The sequence below is a fragment of the Anomalospiza imberbis genome, chromosome 10, assembly GCF_031753505.1.
Source record: "Anomalospiza imberbis isolate Cuckoo-Finch-1a 21T00152 chromosome 10, ASM3175350v1, whole genome shotgun sequence".
NCBI lineage: Eukaryota > Metazoa > Chordata > Aves > Passeriformes > Viduidae > Anomalospiza > Anomalospiza imberbis.
In genome coordinates this window covers 1,834,055-1,854,303 of record NC_089690.1, presented here as the reverse complement: position 1 = coordinate 1,854,303, position 20,249 = coordinate 1,834,055, and the positions used below count along the sequence as shown (strand labels likewise).

Genomic DNA, 20,249 nt, shown 5'->3' with positions numbered 1-20,249 from the left:
TCCAAGAGAAAGAAGTTAATCTGAGAGCTAAAATGTTGTGGTTTCTGTCACTATTTGCCCACATTGAGCCTGTCTTGGTTCACTGATGGTCAATGAGCATTTGCTTTAGAAACAGGTTGAAAAAGGACTATGATTAAAAATTAATAGAATGTAAAGTATTTTGAAAACCTGAACATGATTCCCTCTGAGAAGGGATCCAGACTGTCCACAAGCTCCAGCTCAGCATCCCCTCCCAGCGTGAGCATCTGGTAGTTCTCCTTCAGCTTGTTGGTGATGACATTAAATCCTGCCATGAATTCATTCAGCCTCTGTTTCCTCAGCTCTTCGAAGGCCTCTCTGAATTTGTCCCTCTCGCTGGTGATGTTGTCCAGTTCATCCACGTGCTTCAGGTACAGCTCTTCCTGCAGGGGAAAACAACCAAACCAAGGGCACTTGGAGCAGCTGCCTCCTCAGTTTAGTGTTTAAACCACTTTTCCTACCATTTGAACATTCCTTTTCCCCAGCTTGGCTAACAGTCCTGAAACAAAACCCCCATATTGTCTCTCTTTTCCCATCTCTGCCGCTGAGGGAAAACAAAAAACCAAACCAGTGTCAAAATAAAAAAGATTTCATCTGTTGAATGGTTCACTATTACTGATGTGAGGAGGGGAAAATCCAGGTACTGTGTGTCTGTCTTGGCTGTGAAGACTTGACTCTGTTAAATAAACATTCCCAGGAGAATCACAGAATTATTTAGATTGGGTACGACTTCTAGATCACCCAGGAAGTCGTTGTCACCTGACACTGGTGGTGTGGGACACAAAAGGCACAAGGAAGCTCCTAGAAACAACTTCCACCTTGGCTAAGGAGGAGCTGCTAACAACAGGAAGAGGCAAATTCCAGGCTTCCCAAAGGAAGGAGGGAGGGGATCAGGCCCGGTTCTCCTGCAATGCCCAGGGCTGGGCTGTGCCCCCAGGGCTTGCTGGGGCTCTACCTTGCTCCGGTACTCGGCGATGGCCCTCAGGTTGGGGCGGAGCTGGTGGCGCTGTGCCTCCAGCAGCGCGATTCTCTTGCTGAGCACGTCGGGCTCCTGCAGCGCCTCCAGCTCCTCCTGGCTCAGCACCCGCAGCTCCTCGGGGGCCTCGCCCTCGATGGCGTGCAGGGATAACTTGGAGATCTGCAATGCAAACACAGCGGCTGGGAAGCGTTAGCAAACACGTGCAGCTGTTTCTAACAGGAGTTTTTTCTGGGTTAGTACAGGGAAGCTTCTGATCTCCAAACACTCCAAGATTCTTCCCACAAGTCCCTTTAAAATAGGAAGTGAAAAAGAGAATAAATTCCCTTTATCCTATTATCCTGGTCCTGCATATACAGCAATAAGCTGGGGTCTGAAGAGGAATTTTCTCCCAAGTCCTCTGTTTTCTAAGGGGATGTCGATGGTTCTTTCTGTGAGAGCCACAGGGAAGCTGTGGCTGCCCCTGGATCCCTGGAAGTGCCCAAGGCCAAGACATGGCTTGGAGCAACCTGGGATAGTGGAAAGTGTCCCTGAGGGTGGATCTGGATGAGGTATGAGGTCCCTCCCAACCCAAACCATTCCACAATTCCCTGATATAAGTTTTAGGAACTAAACCATTTCCTACCTCTTTCTGCCAGTATTTAAGCTTTCCCTGGTGGGTGGAAATGTGGCTGTCAATTTGTTCAATTTTCAGCTTGATGCTCAGAGCTTCAGTTTGAAGGACATGTTCAGCATCCTGAATAGTTAGCATCTCCTGGAGTAAATTCTTCTTCTCCTCCTGCATTCCTGGCAAAGTTTCCTGAATAGAAAAATGGCAGATGCCCCCAAAAAGGGCATTAATCAATCACCCACAAAAATGCTGCCCCTTTTTAGGGTGAAAAGTCTGTTTTCACTTAATTTATTCATGGCTGTGGATGGAAACAAATAAATATTCTTGGATTTATAACTGATCCCTGAATTCTGGAATGACTGAGAAAATGCTGCAGTTTGTATTTTCAATCTAGATCTGAATCAAACAGGTCCTACACTCATTTTTAACTAATTAAAGACATCAAATCTTAGATTTATTTGAAAGCATTTCAGCCATCCTGGCTTTCCCTCTCTCACAGAAATCTAGATGGGAAAATACCATATAAGTGGAAAAATTTTATGTTTAAGCAACTTTTAAACCCAGCAATTTCTTTGGGGAGACCTGTTGTAAGTTTTTTCCTAAACTGACTCAGGATAAATTTCCAGGTGAGTATAAAAAATAAAAATACACCATTGCCACGGCCTGGCTGCTCTGCAGAGAGAATGGGATATCAGTGGGATACAGGGAGGGTTTAACTCCTCTCCCAGATTTCCCTGGAGCCCAGAGTGGTCCCAGGACTCACCTCAGCCTGCTTGCACTCATTCAACACCTCGGTGGCTTTTTCCTCCAGCGTTGTCAGCTCTTCTGTCAAGTTCTTCATTTCCTTCTCATTTTCTTCCATCTCCTTCTCCGTGCACTGCACAGCCTCCTCATATTTCTTCAGGTTCCTGCCCAGGGACAGGGAGTTTTGTACACCTCACAGCAAATAATCCAGCAGCACAATCTCACTGGCAACAAGGAGAAGTGCTGGTTTAGGCACCACCTCCCACACTCCAGAGGGATCCAAGGAAAATAAAGTTGTCTTCCTGAGCAGCCAGACCTCACTAAATGACTTCATTTCTTCTTTTAGAGTTTGGAATCTCTATGGAGTGGTGAGCTCCCATAAAAAATAGATCCCATTTTATTTCCTGACAGAGCTCCTAATAAAATCAGTCCCTTCAGATTTGAACTGCTCCAGCACATCCAGTCGAGTGCTATTTTGGACTTTCTCCTGAATATTTCAGTTTACATAATATTAAAGAAATAATTCAGGCAAATACTAGAGAAATGCTAAATAAATGTGACTTTTAAACTATTAGAAACTACAAAATTTGACTTCTCTTTCCCTCCCCGAGCCCCACTTAGCACAGACATGGAGTGCAGCTCCAGCCTGAGGCTCCCTGTGCTGTACCTGTTTGCAATCTTGGCTGTCACCTGAGCCTTGGTGATGGCTGAGGAACATTCATCCATTTCCTCGTCAATCTTATCAATTTTGTCCTGCTGAGCCTTCAGTTTCTGGTTGTTGGTGTCCATGATGAGCTGGTGCAGCCGTTTCACTTCCTCCTCCATCTTCCTGGCCTGCTCAGACAGATGTTGATAATCTGTGCATGGAAAAGGGGAGTCAGGGGCTCACGGGCACCAGGGCTGAAGGGATAAAGTCATGGAGGGGATTTCAGATGGAAGCTCTGCTCCTCTATTGAGAAGTGCACATAGTCTCCATGTTGTGACAGATGATCAGTTTAACTGTGACAAACAGCAAAATCTACGCACTTCTTTCTGCCACTGCTCTACCAAAGCTCTGCAGCCACAAAACCCACTCAACATGGATTGGTTAATGTACACAGAGTACTTAAATACATGAGGTGGTGCATTAGAAGTTACTCCAAGCTCACTGTTTGCATTTAACTAATGGGAAGATGCTCAAAAGGTAAATATTAAGAACTGGCCACCAGCACTTCCCAGGAGTTGCTGTGAATGTGTGGTTCCTGCCCCTGCTGAACAGCATCACTGCACAAAAGGGATGTGTTCCCACAAAGAATACAGGGATTTATTTTATAAACTCATGGCAGAGCCTGGTTAGAAGGCAAAAACCTGCACTTGACTTCTCTATCACTGCCTCCTCATTAACAGTTCTAGCCCTAATTATACTAAGTTTCCCTATGAATGTGTGATACAACCACAAAAATCTAAGCAAAGAAACAAAATGCTGAAATTCATGTTTACTTTAGCTTGACTAAAACATGAACTTGAGCAATTACAAAGAAAAGGGGTTTTACTTTCTGATCTCTAGAAACATCTTAGAAAAACGAGGTCCCAAACCAAGACAGGGAACTGAAGCACAAACCAAAACCCATTCCTTCCTCTATTGTAAAAGAGATTACTACAACTTTTATCTCAAATGCCCTTTCCAAAAAATGTACCTTTTGTATAACCATCAAGAACTTTTTCCAACTCCTCCTGTTTGGTTTTGTCTGGAGCAGCAGCAGCGACCTTGGCTTCGAGTTCCTTGATTTGATTTTTGAGATCAATTTCCTGCTCAGAATATCCCTGCAGAGAGCACAAAACTGGTCTGGAATCTTGTCCTTGAAAACTCCCTGAGAGCAGGCAGGCCTGTGTGGGGTTGAGGCTGGCAGGTGCTCAGGGATTCTCACCTGGATACTCGCTGTGTATTTCTCCGAGGTGTTCCTCATTTTCCGGATCTCCTGCTGCAGTTTCATTATGTCTTCCTCAAGCTGGTATTTCTCCTTCTCACACTCCACGGCTCTTTTGGAATCCCTCTGCAGCTGGGATTCCATTTTGCTGATCTACACAGAATGAGAGGATTATTTACTGGTGTCACCATGACAAAACCAAGCCAGGGCTCATCCCTGTGCTCAACAGCTCTTAAAACACAGGAGAAAGTGGAGTAGGAACTTCAGCTTGGGGAGGCTGAGTGCTGGGAACATCAGCTTTGCCAGTGAGAAACAAGAGGAGCAGCTCCAGATTAAAACATAAATGGAATTCAGAAGGAAAAGCAAACTGTATCCTGCTCTTCTAAAATGGTGTCCAAGCTATCAAAGGGAGCACTGTGAGACTGAATTCAACAATGGGCTGGGCAGTGAACAAACACAGAATCCCTGAGGATGGAAAAGCCCTCCAGGACATGGAGTCTAGCCTGTGCCAGGTCACCACCTTGTCCCCACCCCAGAGCACTGAGTGCCCCCTCCAGGGATGGGGACTCCAAACCTCCCTGGGCAGCCCCTGCCAATGGCAACCCTTTTATCCCTGATGCACTTCAAAGCATTCTAATCTCTGCTAACATTGGGAATTTTGGCTTTGTAACCCTTTCTAATTATCTTCCATCCCAGATTGCTCCTGCTCATGCTGCTTTGAAAGGCACATGTGTGTCAGAAGTGGCCAAATGAAGGAATTCTGCTGGAATTGCATTTCCATGATGTACTCACCTCTTCTTCTGAGATATCCGTCACGACTGAGGAGCCCATTCTGCCCTTAATGACTTTTTCTCCCCCACCAGTCATGGTTCCTACAGAAAAAGGGATGACAAGAGCTCAGAGAACTCCTTGGGCTGCAATATCACCCACAAAGTGCTTCCAATGGAGCTCCAGCTGGGGCTGCAGTACCTGACACCTCGATGACTTGTCCTTCCAGGGTTACCACCCTCCACCTTTTCTCCTTTTGGAATGCTATTCTGGTGCCTTCTTCCAGGTTTTTGACCACCAGAGTGTCCTTGAGAGCGAAGTAGAAGGCCAGGCGAACCTTCGGGTCCTCCACCTTCACCATGTCAAAGAGCCGCAGGGTGTTCTCAGGAGTTGGGATTTTCTGCATTTTCTTTTCCCACACAGCCATCTACATCCACAGAGGAAATAAAGGAATGAATCTTTGGGATAAATGTTGAGGTCATCCCATTATTCTACAGGATGTTAAGGCTTCAAAACAAATGTAATTAGGCTGCAATTAACAGTAAAATGATTTGTTTTCCCGAGGGTGGGACTCACCTTGTCCAGGGCTATAAAGGTGGCAACTCCAATCCCTCCAGCCTTCAGGAAGTTCACACAGGTCTGGGCAGTGTCAATGGTGTCCACAACAATGTGATCCAAGGCTCCACACGAGGAGGAAATGGCCACGTCGTACTTGTCATCAATGGCTCCCAGGTCTCCCTGAGGATGGAGGGACGAGGGGCAAACACTGATTAGCTGGCACCTAAGCTGCTCTTTGAGTCGTGTCCCAGTAAATCCATGAATGCACTTCTTAAAATCTGAATAAACTAATTTTTCTGAAACAGGATAATTCTCCTTGGACAAAAAACTGCAGAATACAAAATGAGCTCTTTTACAACTACACTAATGTGCAACAGGAATGAAAAAGTCAGCTCTGAAGTTTCAGAACTTTAAAGCAACATTCCTTGGAATAAACTGAAAAATGTTTGATTTTACAGCAAGTCCATGGGATTTACAGCTCTGCTCTCCAAATTCCTAATGCCAGGGAAGTAAGACATCCCTCTCCAAATTCCTAATGCCAGAGAAGCGAAGCATCCCACACTCCGTCACAGGAACACCACTCAGCCCCTCTAAAGTTCAACACTAGAATTGTAGCAGCCTCCTAACACTTACCAGCCTTCCATAGATCCCAGGAATATTCCCACATCTCTTCTGCTGGAGCAGAGCCTCCAGCACTTTTCCTCGGTTGCGACTTTGTGCTAAAGAACTTTTGGCTTCCTCTACCTTTTGGCGCAGGTCTCGCACGAGATCCTTGGTTACGGATTCTTCCTTTCCCATCTTCTCCAGAGCATTCTCTTTCTGGGGGTTCAAAACATTGGCTCAGCCTCCCAAAATCCACTGGATTCAGGGAGTCTTCAATGCATGGCTTTGTTCTTTGGGGAATGATTGAGGAGCAAGAGATGAAATTCAAAGAATGGTTTGGGTTGGGAGGGACATTAAAGCTCCCCCAGCCCCACCCCTGCCATGGCAGGGACACCTCCCACTGTCCCAGGTGCTCCAAGCCCCAGTGTCCAGCCTGGCCTTGGGCACTGCCAGGGATCCCGGGGCAGCCACAGCTGCTCTGGGCACCCTGTGCCAGGGCCTCAGCATCCTGAAGAAGGCTCAGGAATGCAGCCACGTCTCAGTGTCAAATTAAATCTGTTCCCTTGCAGGACTATGTAGGATTTAAGTTAAGTCAACACTGGCTTAACAAAGTAAGTCTGAAATCCAGTACTTGCTCCACCAGTAAAGTACTAGAAAACAGTTTTTCAGTGATGTTTTAGAGGAGACGGGTCATGGTTTATTTTCAGCACGATTACTGCCAAAGAGAAGAGTGGGCCTTTGGTTTGTGTGTGACTCAAAATGAAATGGGAAAGTCAAGTCTCACCTCCCTGAGCTGCTGCTCAGCCTGGGGTAATTTCTCAGCAATGTCTTTGATGGCAGCTTTCCTTTCCTTCAGGATGTTGGAGGTGCTCTCCAGGGCCTCCTGGGCCTGGCTGAGCCAGGCCAGGGCAGAGTTGTACTTGCTCAGGTAGAGCTCCAGCTCCGACCGCGCTATCTCCATGTTGGAGCGGGTGTCGATCACCTCCTTGCTGAACTCCATCAGCTCCTTCTCCTTGCCCTGCAGGAACAGCAGGGACAGCTCAGCCCCACAGCTGGGCACAGGGGAACAGGACATGGGGTGTGCTTTTCCAGCCCTGGCAGCAGGAAATACTTCTCTGGGAGAAGCAGCATTTCTTCATTAATCAACATTAATGGCTGGGAATTTAACGAGGCTTTTCCTAACTATAAAGAACTTCAGGGAGTTATCACAGAGCGTTTCCATACCAGCTCTGGATTATTTTCTCAAAGGTGGGAGGAGCCCTACACATTGAGCTAAATTACAGCTGAAATCCATGGAGAATCCACGTTTTCAAGGACAGAAAGTAACCCTGAAAATTTACAAGATAAATTTCCAGCCTCCAAGTACTGAACAACACCACCAATAACCAAAAGTTAAAGTAGTTGTCCATTAATTCACAGACAGTGTGGGAAAGGCTGGGAACAGATCATTCCAGAATATATTTATTTATTTATTTAAGCAACACCACTGGCTTAAATGTTTTGGTGGCAGAAAATCAGAGTGTATTATTTATATTAAATCTATGAATGAGCTACCTGATGATGCTCGAGCACTCAAAAAGCAGCCAAGGGTTTAGCTGTAATTATTCATTTAAGATCTATTTGCCACCCAGGCTCCTCTGAACTACCACGAGGAACAGTGGAATTGTCAATAAATGGCATTTGACAAGTGCCTGGTGCTGGTTTCCTTCAGAAGAGTGAAGTTACAGCAGGTGGGCAATTCCTGCCTGTCCAAACCTCTTTTTCCTTCTGGATTCCCTTGGTCTCCTCCTGCAGGCTGGCCAGGACCTGCCTGAGCTTGGCCTCCTCCTTGTCCTTGTCCTTTGCCAGCAGGTCCCTCTTGGCCTTGGCCTCCTCGATGGCCTTGGCGCTCGTGGAGGGGATGTTCTTCAGTTCCTCCACCTGCACAGGAAAGGACTTTGAGCCTCCTCTGCCACTGGACAGGAATTCCTGAATCCCTCCTGGCTCCAAAGGCAGCCCAAAAGCTCTCAGTGACCGAGTGGATGACACAGCTCCATGAATTAACTCCACTCGTGGAGTGATCACTGCAGTGAGTGATTAGCAAATGAAGCCTCAGGCTGATTTAATGGCTTAAAATATTTGATTAAAATAATTCCAGCCCCATCTTCCCACCTTCTTTGTGCCCTTCCCATCTTCTCCCACAATTTACTGCTCTTTTCCAAGCCAGTCAAGCTGATCCAACCCTTACCTTTTCCTTGTCCTTTTGAAGCTGCTTCTCCAGTTTTTTAGCCTTGCTCTTGGTGTATTTGAGATTCTCCCTCACTTTCACATCCTGCAAATCCAACTGAGTGAACTTTTCTTTATTTTCCTCTATGAACTTTGTAATTTTATTGAATTTCCTGGAGGAAAAAAGAAAAAAAAATTATTTCATACAGTAAAAAAAATAAGACTTATTAAGCTTGGTTTAATAAGTCAACATGAAAAATTCAAACTAATATTACTCAGGTTTTATGATTAACAACACCCAATATTCACTATATTCCCAGTATTTTCCCTGGGAAAATGATGTTCCATCAGAAAAAGATCAATTACCCAAGCAGTATTAAACATATTTTCAGAAATTTTCATTTTTTTCTTGACAGAATTAATAATTCCTATCTCTCCCCAGTAATTCCCTGAGGGTGAGCAGGTCAGTATTGCAGCTGGATTGGGGATCAGCACCCAAGCAAAGCAGCTTTAAGAAACACAACTTATGCATAAATGATTCATGAGGAAACCAGGGGAAAATTCCCAAATCCATGTCCCTAAGCATTATGGTGGTAAATCTAAAAAGCATGTACTAATTCTTTTTTTGTACAGTCAATATAAATATTTAAAATCTATTAAAAAGATCAGACATTTCCTTAATGTAATTGTGAACCTCAGAACCAAATCAAACCAATGTGAATTTGCTTTGATTTATTTTTGTGTTTTTAATTTATTTTTGTGCATTAATTTAAATGCTTCTTTGTGTATTTAGATGTATCAGAAATGACTCTGATCATCAGATAATTAAATTTTTTAGTGGGAAACATGTAAAACATAGTACTACACATCCCTAAAGTACTCACTTCTCAAGGTCTTTCAAAGCTTTATTCTTGGTTTTTGTTTCCTCTGCAAGTTTACTGCTTTTCTCATTAATACTTTTAGTTTCTTCATTAATCTTCTCCTTCTGCATTTCCAGGTCATTTATTCGTTTATTTAGATCATGGCTAGGAAAATAAAGCAATAAATTCTCACTTTTCTCCATCTTCACAATGAATGTCCAGTTCCAATTCTCAGTGTAACAACAGAATTATGTAAAATATCAAAAAATAATAATTTGGAGTTAGAAATAGAAAATATTTGTTATTAGAGACACTGAAGCAAAGTTTAACAGCAGCCCCACCACATTAAAGCCAACCCAAACCCTGAGAATTACTTACATGTAATATTGACACATCTGATTCTTTTCCTTAAATATTTGGTTTTCCAAGGAAAGGAACTCAATGGCTTTATTCTTGTCCTCTTCCAAGGCATATTTTTCTTTCTCCACCATTTTAACTCGATTTAACTGCAGAAAACAGATGGGCAGAGCTGAGGCAGGGCCAGCACTACAGGAGGAAACCATGAGGAGAAATTTCCAACCCTTCGTAGGACATGAATGCTCTGGAAAAATGGTATCATGAATTACCTCTGCAAGACAATTTTATGGTGATTTCCTTTATCTCAACCTTCTGACTGGCCATTTTGAATTTAATTCCTACAACTACAGGTGTTGTTTACCTTTAAAACACGTCTGCCACAGGATTAACCATGGACACATCAAGAAAAACAAACTTTGATTTTATTTAGAGTTTTTTTAGTCCTTTTAGCACCCAATGCACCAATAAAATTACAAAAGCAGGATTTTTAGGGGCAGCAGTGATGCCTTGTGCAGGCTGAGCTAGAGCAGAGGCTGGGCAGAGTTCCAGAATAAAGCAGGGATTCATGAAAAGGATCTCCTCCATGGATCCACCTTGGGCAGCACCAGAGCCCAGCCAGGGCTGCACCCAAGATGAACCCAAATGGTCCCAAAATGCACGAGCGCTCCCGGGGGCTCTCGCTGCGATCAGCTCTGCTCCATTGGCACACTGGAGTTCATTGTCCCATTCCAGCTTTAGCCCATGCAGTCCCATCCTGCTTGTTTTTCTCTCTCCAGCCCACGTTGTTTGTGCTCCTGGGCCTGAGGTTTGGATCATTTGTCCTTGGTGCCCAGCTGGAGAAGGAATTGTTTTGTCTCCCTGCTCTGTGAGGAGAGCTCACCATCCCATAGATATGAAGCTCAGACCCACACACTAAAGCAGCACAGAATCTGAGAAATAGAAAAGCTGAAACCTGAGGCATCAGCTGTAATTCTGTGTATTTTGACGTCTCCACAGGGCTGTGTGCAGAAATGCTGGGATTTGTTTGGGATGCCCCAGGAGTTTACAGAATCACAGAATGACCAGGCTGGGAGAGACCTTCAAGACCGAGTCCAACCCAGCCCCAACTCCTCACCTAAACCCTGGCACCCAGTGCCACACCCAGGCTTTGTTAAACACACCCAGGGATGGGGACTGCACCACCTCCCCGGGCAGCCACGCCAGAACTTTATCACCCTTTCTGTAAAAAACATTTTCCTAATATCCAACCTGCATTTCCCTTGGCACAGCTTACAGCTGTGTCCTCTGGTGCTGTCAGTGCTGCCTGGAGAAAGAGCCCAGCCCCAGCTGAGCACAGGCACCTTTCAGGAGCTGTGGAGAGCTGAGGTCACCCGAGTGTCCTTTTCTGCCTCGGCTGCTCCTCAGAGCCCAGCTGCCTCTCACCTTCTCCCCGCGGCGCTCGTTGAGCAGCTCCACCCTGCGGCACAGGGTCTGGATGGGCCCCTTGAGCCGCGCCGATCCGATCAGATCCTCCAAATACTCCAGCAATCCCTCGTCGTGCTCCGTCTGCCCCTTGGGCTTCATCATGGCAATCTGCTCCACCTCCCCCTTGGGAAACAAAAATTGGGTGGGTCTTTCCTTAATATATATATTTTTTTTTTTTTTTGGGATGGGGAAAGTATTCATTAAAAAACCCCATGGAATTAGTATGAGATGTTATAAAAAAAGAATAAAATAAGGGAGCAATTAAAAATATTCAAACTGGAATATTACAGAAGCGTTAAGGTTGGAAAAGATCCGCAAGATCTAGTCCAACCTTCCCATTTATTTGGGAAAACAAAGATCAGAATGAAGAGAAATATCCTTTCCAAGGTGAAGTGGAGCCACCCTTCAGGTCTGACCATTCCTTCATTCTCTAAAGATTCAAAATCTGTTTCCCCAACCTAAAAAAAGAAGAAGATAATAAAACAGGCCCTTGGCAAGAGAGCTTAATCAGGATTGAAGTCCCTGAAGGGTCTCTTCAGAAACAGAAAGTCCATCAAATCCTGGCTGATGGATGAACTGGAATTGGAATTCATTTAATTGAGGCTTCCCTGGTGGAGAAAGAAAAGGATTCTTTAGGTAAGAGGGTTCCTTTGTGTAATTTCCCTTTATGCACTGCATTAATTTCAAGTGATTAGGTGGTATTAAAAATAATTTGAATTTTCAGAAATAAGATTTAGAAAGGATAAAAGAGAGCCAGTGACAAAGACAGTTTGTGTTACTGCTGCAAGTCTGACAAGACAAAAAACCCCAACCCAACCCTTATTTTTATTTCTTGCACATCTCAAAAAGCAAGACAATCAATTTGTGAATAACTGCTGCTGGATTGTATAAAACCCCAATTACCCATTTGCTCCCTTGCCACAAAAGTGTGGATTCTCTCCCCAAAACTGCCTGTCAGCTCTTGGGGAAGGAAACTGTGCAACCTCCCCAGTTGTTTTGGGATTGCCAGAAGTCCTTCTCCTTCTTGCATGAAAGCATTTCCTCTGTTTACATCCATGAGGAAACAAGCACAGGAAAGATTTAACTCAGTCTGATCAGGACTGGGAGGTTTTTACACTGGGTTCCAGCCCTCGTGTTCAGTGGTGTAAAACACAAACCCACCTTGGATTTAACAGGGAAAAATGGGCAATTATGGACAGGCAAGGAATGAATCTTATTTTTATTATTTGGCTAAACAGAATTAACCATCTCTAAGAAATAAGATGATGCAGTTGTGGGGTTTCTCTGTAGCTCACTAATGTAAGTTCTTGAATTATTTTCTCATTGAGGGTAAAAATAAGCGTATTTATAAGTTGTTAATTAAATAATAAGAGTATTAAGCACTATTTAATATTTATACTATTAAGTTAATATATAAAGAAATATTTTTAGTTCAGCCCAGATTTAAGAAATAAAAAAGTTTCTAGAAATATATTTAAAAATATTTTTCCAGAAAAGAAATTAAAGGTTCCCTTTAATTGATAAAGGAGAGCAAAAAGGTTGTACCTGTCCCTGCTCTTCTTGACAATGATGAACCGAGCAAACAGATTTTACAACTGCAAAAGCTCCATTTAAGTGTTTCCTAATTAACTGGCAGCGCTCATTACTTGATCCATGAATTGAACTGTGAATTTACAAGCCCCCAGGCTCCTTGCTCTCCAGGAGGGCTGGGCTGCCCCGACGTTGTGAAAGTGAAACCAAGGCGGGGCAGGCAGACATTTGTTGAGCACCGAGGGAAGGAGCTCGGGCAGCTCCCCAGAGCTGGCACCCCCAGCTTTGCCAAGGCTCCAGCAGAACCCGAATTGTGCAATTCCTTCCCTCAGCTGTCTTCCTGGGGCTCAGGGATTCAGGACAGGGAGCAATGTGTAAAACAGAAAGGAAATGCAGGCTCTGCTCAGACAATCAAAATGGATGTCAACACCCAGCCATGGGCAATGCCAACAAGGAAACAAATATCGAAATTCCAGCCTTGGATCTGCTGGAGAAGCTCCAGGGTGCCTGAACTGTGACCTTCCAGTGCCTGAAGGAGCTGCAAAGATGGAGAGACTGTTTACAAGGGCTGGAGGGACAGGACACAGGGAGTGGATTCCCACTGCCAGAGGGCAGGGCTGGATGGATACTGGCAATTAGGAATTGTTCCCTGGCAGGGTGGGCAGGCCCTGGCACAGGGTGCCCAGAGCAGCTGGGGCTGCCCCTGGATCCCTGGCAGTGCCCAAGGCCAGGCTGGACACTGGGGCTGGAGCAGCCTGGGCCACCAAAGGAATCCCTGTCCAAGGCAGGGGTGGGGCTGGATGGGATTTTAAGGTCCCTTCCCACCCAAGCCATGCCAGGATTCCACGTTTCCATACCCACCAAGCCCTTTGGGAAGGTTCTACACTCAGTGCAAGAGCTCTAAATGGAATCACAAACCCAGTTCCAGCTTCTGCAGCGTGTGGAGTCTTCCACATCCACGTGAATCCACGTGGCCAGCTCCAGCTCTGCACCACCACACACATCCCAGCAGCATTCAGTTCCCACATAATTCCTCAGGGAACAACCATGGGAATCCTACACCACCACCTCATCTGGGGAAACATTTCCAAGCAATCAGCTGAGCCCTGGGGCAAATCAGGACAAACCTGCTTGGAGACCAGGCTGTAAAATAAGGGAAGAGCCCTTCTCAGCTGGAAGTGGCTCCTCTGGTGAAGAGCATGAGGAATAAATCCCTGCAATTTGGAACCTGTGTTCTTTGCACAGCTGAATAATTCACAGCTGTGATGTTTAAGATACTTCCTCAATTTAAGAATCTGATTTTCTATTGTACCTAAGTAAAGAGGAAAAGTTTAAAAGAAGTTTCAGGACTGGAAACACCAGCAGCATGTTCCAGCACTGGTTTAAAATTCTGAATTTGCCCACAAGCACTGTTTTCTCTAAAAGCAGGAAAACAGCTGATACTCTCAGCACAGCTCTAACCTGAGGTTTTCTGGCACGTATGGACTGGAATTTTTAACAAGGTTTTCTAACTGCCTGATAAAAGGGAGGTTTGACCTACTCATGAGGCTTTTCCTGCAACTGTGGTCTAGACACAGGATCCTACAGAGGCAACTCCCATCTGCTGTGCTGTGTTCCAGAACATTCCCCGTGGGACTGGGTCCTGTTCCCCAAAGCTCTGGAGTGTGAATGGCACAAAGTGCTGATCCCAGCAGGGATCCCAGCCCCCCGTGCTGTGACTGGGATTGTGGGGCACTGGGATAGTGCAGACAGGGAACGAGGCAGTTTTGGGATCCAGCCACCACATTCCATCCTAGAATTCTGCTGTGGAACAGACAGGCATGGCAAAAAGCCTCTGGCATTGAAAAATTACTGACAGCAAGCTGAGAACTCTTCATGAAGAGCAAACACCACTTTTTGGGTTGGAAGGGACCTTAAAGGACACTGCTCACTATGCCCAGGGTGCCTTGGACACCTCCAGGGGTCCAGGGGCAGCCACAGCTGCTCTGGGAATCCCATTCCAGCCAGGAATTCCTCCCCAAAATCCCATCCTGCCCTCAGGCAGGGTGAGCTGTTTCTGGAGAACCTAGGAAGATGTTTGTTTTTCTTGATTATTCCTTCCTCTTTTCATCCCTGTTTGGGATAAAGCTTTGGGAAGGCAGCACCTTGAACAGCCTGAGTTTTATCCAAACTGTCACTGCAGCAGTCCCAGAGCTCTCTGCCAATGTCCCACAGAATAGTTATGGCACCAGGGAGGCAAAACCAGCTTTCCAGGATTTTGGATTCTCAATTTCTGCTGTCTTAAGCTCATCTTCAAAAAGCTGAGAACCTTGGGATAGCTTTGAATGCAGTAGCTGGGAATGCACCGTGCCCTGGGCAGGAGCTCAGGGAAGTTTGGGTGGTTTTTGAGGGAATTTTGTGGTGCACTTGTGGTGGTTTAGGTTTTGGTTTGTTTTCGTTTTTTTTTTTTTTTTTAGGGGATCCCTGCACCACTTATCAGAGGTGGAGAAATGTGACATCTGATTGAAGAGAAAATCACAGTTGTGCTCAGAAGAAATGGCTTTAATGGAAATATTTCCTGGAAAATGCAACATTAGGGATCAGAAAGACCTTCCCTGGTTGGGGACGGGTAAAAATATATAAATTTGTTTCAAATTCCCATTAAACCACCAGAAAATTTAATATATGACAACTGTGACTATGATACTTGGTATTTTTAGGAATATTCAGTATATTTAAGACAATTTTTTGAAATTCAGAACAATATTTTAGTAGTTTCACTGTAGCAGCAGTAGATTTTTAGAATAGAAAAGCTTTTAAGGCTTTTTAAACCCCCATTAAAGGAGTTTTTTTTATTGAGACCAAAATCTTGCAAACTTCTCTGTAACCCAACCATAACACCTGTTCCAGCAGAATCCCATTATCCTGTAAATTAATATTTAACAATAATAGTTCCTTAGTACTGTAACACATCAATGTACAATTTGCTTTCTAAATCAAGTATTACACAGATTAGTTTGCAACTTTATGGTATGACATAAATGAAATTGAATGAATATCAGCATGCAGTGTTTATTTAGGACATAATTGAATTTATCAAACATCACAAGGTGAAGGGATATTTGTGATGAAGTAGTACTGGAAATGCATGGGCAGTGCTTGCAGTTGTAAAAACCACCTTAACTCACACTTTTGTGGAGGATTAGAACAACCAGAGCAAAAATCTGCTACTTGTTTGTCCAAATGTAAAAAACCCATCTTAATTCAAATTACACCCCAATTTCAATCATTTTCTCAAATTTTTACCATGGAATTGAGCCAAAGGTGACCCAGCACAGGGCTCTCTTAATAAAAGTCAAGTTCTATTTGACTGTTTTCCAGAGCACAGCAATGCTCAATTCCCTCAAACACTGAAGCAAATGGAAGTGAAGAGATTTTGCAAGAGCTTCTCCAGGAGCAGAAAACTCCTCAGCATCACAAGGAGCAAAGCCAGAGTGACACAGGATTTGTTCAAAGGAAAAATCCCATTAAAACAGCAGGAATGTTTATTATAAAGTTGCTTTTCTAGAGATTCAGAAGAGAAAATCCAAGCCTAACTCCTGTGTTTCCTTTGGTTCTTTACCCACTGTTAGTGCTCCCGAGTTCAGCTCTTGGCTCGTTCAGCTCCAGTTCCACCTGTCTGACACAGCCTGGAACTGCAGCAGAAGCCAAGGGGAGGAACATTTAGAGGAAAAGGAGCCTGGAAGTTGTGGAATTTTGTTTTCTCACTACATTTTTATTTCCTGGCTGTTTAGTGCCATCAATTTCTTGATAACAAGGCACTAGAAGTGCATTTTTCTCTTCAAAAGCCTTTAGGCAGCAAAATGAGACAAGTCTTTCTCTGTCTGCAGCTTCCACTGATTTCACCCTCTCTCCCAGATTTCAATTTTTAGTTTTTTCTTTTATGTGCTCACACTTGGCTTTGGAGTTTTTTTCCCCACTTTACCATTTAGCTCTCATTTTTAAGCAGTACAGTAAAGAATGGCAAAAATAAGTCCTAAATTTCTGTATCTTCAGTTTGTTTATTTTATCCCATCTCACAAAGCTTTGCCCACGCATTGCAATTCTGCATCCATGGATTTTGGAATATATATGGAGAGAGGCAATATTCCCATAAGCTCATTATGCTCCTGCCATAACACAGCTCTGGGAAGTTACAACAGATTGATTTGGGATTTTTTTCCTGTAATTCCATGTTATTGTTGCTATTATTTAAATGCTTGCAATCCTATCTCATTTTTACCACATGGTGAATATACAGGAGGGGAAAAAAAGCACCAAAACGTCTTCCTTTTGAGGAAAACTCAGTGGGAAATAAAGTCAAATACAAAATAAAAGTACTTATAGAAGTCTGCAATGCCACCACTGGCCAGAGATGAGGAAAATCTCAGACTGAGCCTTTATACAACATTCAGTTGTGTGCACAAAACTGCAATTCTGTATTCTGGAAGTAAGTTTACAAGTTTTAAGGCCATTCCTGTGTTTAACATAAAAGCACAAAGTGAGTGCACTTCCAGAGTCACTTTGGAATTTAAGTCAAACCCAACCTGCAGTGTTTGATTTATTGGGGTGTTCTAAAAAATTCTTCAGTTATCACTCGTCTTCTCCTCCCATTTTTCCATGTTTTTCTGCAGAATTTCCTACAGGAACAACCCTCTGTTCACCCCCAGAGCTGGCAGCACAGATATTTTATAACCCCATTTATAGCCTCAGCTCCAGTGTCCCACCAGGAGCACAGACCTCAACAACTGGGAATTTCTGGTTTATCTCAAAGGAGAAGAAAATCTCTCCCTCGTTTCCTCCCCACTCCCCTGGAAGTGACTCCCACATTGTTTCCACACAGCAGGAGCAGGTGAAAAACCTGACAGAATTTCCTTCCTGGCAACCCCATCTTGCTACAGGATAAAACTGAACTCCAAAATACACCAACTAAAACCAGTTACAAAACACACCAAATAAAAGCCCTGCAGTTGTTTAGACCTAAAATGATAGGAGAATATTTTAATTAAGTTTATCAAATATATTCAAGTGAAAATCACTGCAATTAGGACAAAATTGACTTAAAACAATTCTAATTTGTTTGTAAGATTCTGAAATAAAGGAAAATCAATTTACAAGTTTGCTGCCATGAATGCAGAATGAATTCTGCAATATTGATGTGCAGAGGGGGGTTACCTGGGCAGCTCCACTTGGCTTTTCCACCCTTTCTGGTGACTCTGCTTCTCACCTTGCCCATCCCAGAGGTGGCCACAGATTCCCCCTGCACTTCCAACCCTGCCATTCCCCCAGGGCTCCCATTTCTCTCATCCTTTCCTTAGAGGAAAGCACAACAGGCTGAGGTGTTTGAACCTTTCAGAGGAGTCACTGCAGAGAGCAGCACAAACACTGAGTTTGTCAGCCTGGCCACAGCAGGCTTCCAAGGCTTCCAGTGAAAGCTAAATTATTTATTTGTTGTTCTTTGCATCTCTCCAAGCTCCTGGAAGGTGTGGAGGACAGAAAAGCAGCAGCAAGGTGCCAAATTTTCCCCAAAACTCTCCTTTTTTAAGTGACAAGATGCACTTTTTCCTGCTGCAGTTTCAGGCTGTGGCAAGCTCATTAAAAATGCAACATATTTGATTATTTTAAAGAATAATTATTTTAACAGTGCAAAATAATTGTCTATTCCTGAAGTACTAAAAGCACAGGAAAATTTATTAAAACATGCACTATGGAGTGTTGGAGTTAAGGATCCCAGAAGTGACAAACTCCTCCTGTTCTCTGCTGGCAACATCCCACTGGAACCAGAAGAATTCTGAAACCAGATTTATTTCAGTTTGCAAGTTCAGGCACAGAATTTGTAATTGTTCTAGAACTACTCAATTACTCTCACATTTTCTGTTTTCCCACAGTGGTTTTTTTGTGATGTTATTCACAGAAGTTAGCAGCAGTTTGATTTGAATATTTTCAGTTTGGCATCAGCAGAAACACCTAGATCAAAACTCAGCTTACAAATTTTACCCTAAAAAGCACCAAAATCAGCAGAAAAACACTGCAAAATAGGGGGCGAAAGGGGGAAAAGGAAGCAAAAAAACCTGAAGCAGTCTTCTAAAAAGCAAATATTTTCCATTGAGTAATGGCAATTATGTGAGCAAGATAAAATCAAAGCTCTGAAGGTGTTGGTATTACATGTAGGATATGTTCTCTTACAACATTTTCTTTAGTACTGACAGCAAATGTTCTGTCACACGCCCAAACCAGCATTTGATAATCCTTCATTAATATTTTTCCCCAAAATCTAGAGTACAAATGAAATATTTTAATTACACCCTATTGATATAGTCCAAAAGCAGAGATTTATAATTTATTTTAAATGAGAAAAACTTGGTTCAACTTAGTTTAATTAAACTCTTAGTTTTGCTGTTTTTTTAAAAAAACAGTAAAAGCCAAATAAAGCTGTTACTTATCCCTTCAATTTTAAATAATTTGGAAAACATTAGTGGGGGGAATGCAATCCTTGTGATAACAATCCACAGCCTTAGATGGTTTTACTTCCTTGTAACTATAAATGTTGGGATTTGGGGGTTGAAGTTCTGCTGTCATTCTGTGGAAAATATTGCTACATTTCCCAAGTGGAAATTCTCAATTTTGGACAGTCAGATCAGTGGATTTCACTTTACAAAGGCAAAGAGAAAGGCCCTGCCCTCAGTCAGAAAAGCTAAAGAAAGCAGAAAATTTCAGTGCAGTTTTTGAGACAAAGCCTGGTGGGATGAAATGTAAAAATTATGGTGGGAAAACTCTGCTTTATGGTTAACATTTGTTGTACTTCCCCTTATTTCCCTTTGTAGGGTAGAAAGCCTGAAATTCCAGCTTTTAGGAAAAAAGGGATGCTCCCCTCATTGAAACAATTTGTGGGAGAAGAAATCCCATTCTGGGGGGGGGGGGAAATATAAAATAAATGAAGTTATCAATATTCTCTTCCAAATGTCCTAACTGAGCTTTGGGTATCTCTGGGCCAGCATTCCCACCCTGCTTCATCTTTCACTTTACATTTCTCCCTTCTGGAAATTTCGGCAAAATGAGATTTCAGAACAACTGTATTAAAAAAAAAAAAAAAAAAAAAAAAAAAAAAAAAAAAAGGATGTATTCACTCCAGGTTGTTTTCTTGGAGGTGCTTCTCGCTCCATCCTGAAGCAGAAAATACAGGAATAAAGTGTTGGAGGAAATAATTAATTGGCATGGAGACTTGCAAACACAGATATCCTCTTTTTGTGGGTGTAGCTGTAAAAAAGGACTGCACAGAAAGCCTGGAGGAAGTGAAGCAAGCACAGCCACCCAGCTACAAGTTCTTTAAATATTTTGGTTTTTTAGAGGGGAACTGGAAGCTCCTTTGACAGAACCAGGCCTAAAATAAACTCTATTAAACATTTCAGACCTTGGGAAGCTCCCACTGATCACCGACTTCCAGGCCAGAGTAGATTTGGGACTTATTAGTAATTACAGGTAATGGCAGAAATAGTTATTTAATGGAATTAATATTTAAATACTTGTAGCTTAATTTACATTTTAATTGCTGGTAGGTAGCAAAAATTCTCATTATTTAAAAACTAGAAAAAAAAATTAATGTTGTTCCCTTCAGCCTGACTTTCAAACAC

General features: G+C 43.3%; 1 protein-coding gene across 6 annotated transcripts in view; it reads right to left on the bottom strand.

Annotated features, from left to right (window-relative positions):
• Window positions 1-20,249, bottom strand: part of SMC4 (structural maintenance of chromosomes 4) — a 28,583-nt gene that overhangs the window by 1,307 nt on the left and 7,027 nt on the right. For all 6 annotated transcript variants that reach the window (XM_068200184.1, XM_068200188.1, XM_068200186.1 and 3 more), the window contains 17 exons: window positions 11,029-11,193; window positions 9,628-9,755; window positions 9,274-9,414; window positions 8,412-8,562; window positions 7,940-8,104; window positions 6,969-7,202; window positions 6,215-6,400; window positions 5,600-5,761; window positions 5,225-5,450; window positions 5,048-5,127; window positions 4,256-4,408; window positions 4,025-4,151; window positions 3,016-3,205; window positions 2,368-2,512; window positions 1,620-1,793; window positions 974-1,156; window positions 169-401 (listed from right to left, as the gene is read on the bottom strand). In XM_068200184.1, the coding sequence (XP_068056285.1) occupies window positions 169-401; window positions 974-1,156; window positions 1,620-1,793; window positions 2,368-2,512; window positions 3,016-3,205; window positions 4,025-4,151; window positions 4,256-4,408; window positions 5,048-5,127; window positions 5,225-5,450; window positions 5,600-5,761; window positions 6,215-6,400; window positions 6,969-7,202; window positions 7,940-8,104; window positions 8,412-8,562; window positions 9,274-9,414; window positions 9,628-9,755; window positions 11,029-11,193 (2,843 nt within the window). The remainder of the gene's footprint in view (window positions 1-168; window positions 402-973; window positions 1,157-1,619; window positions 1,794-2,367; window positions 2,513-3,015; window positions 3,206-4,024; window positions 4,152-4,255; window positions 4,409-5,047; window positions 5,128-5,224; window positions 5,451-5,599; window positions 5,762-6,214; window positions 6,401-6,968; window positions 7,203-7,939; window positions 8,105-8,411; window positions 8,563-9,273; window positions 9,415-9,627; window positions 9,756-11,028; window positions 11,194-20,249) is intronic.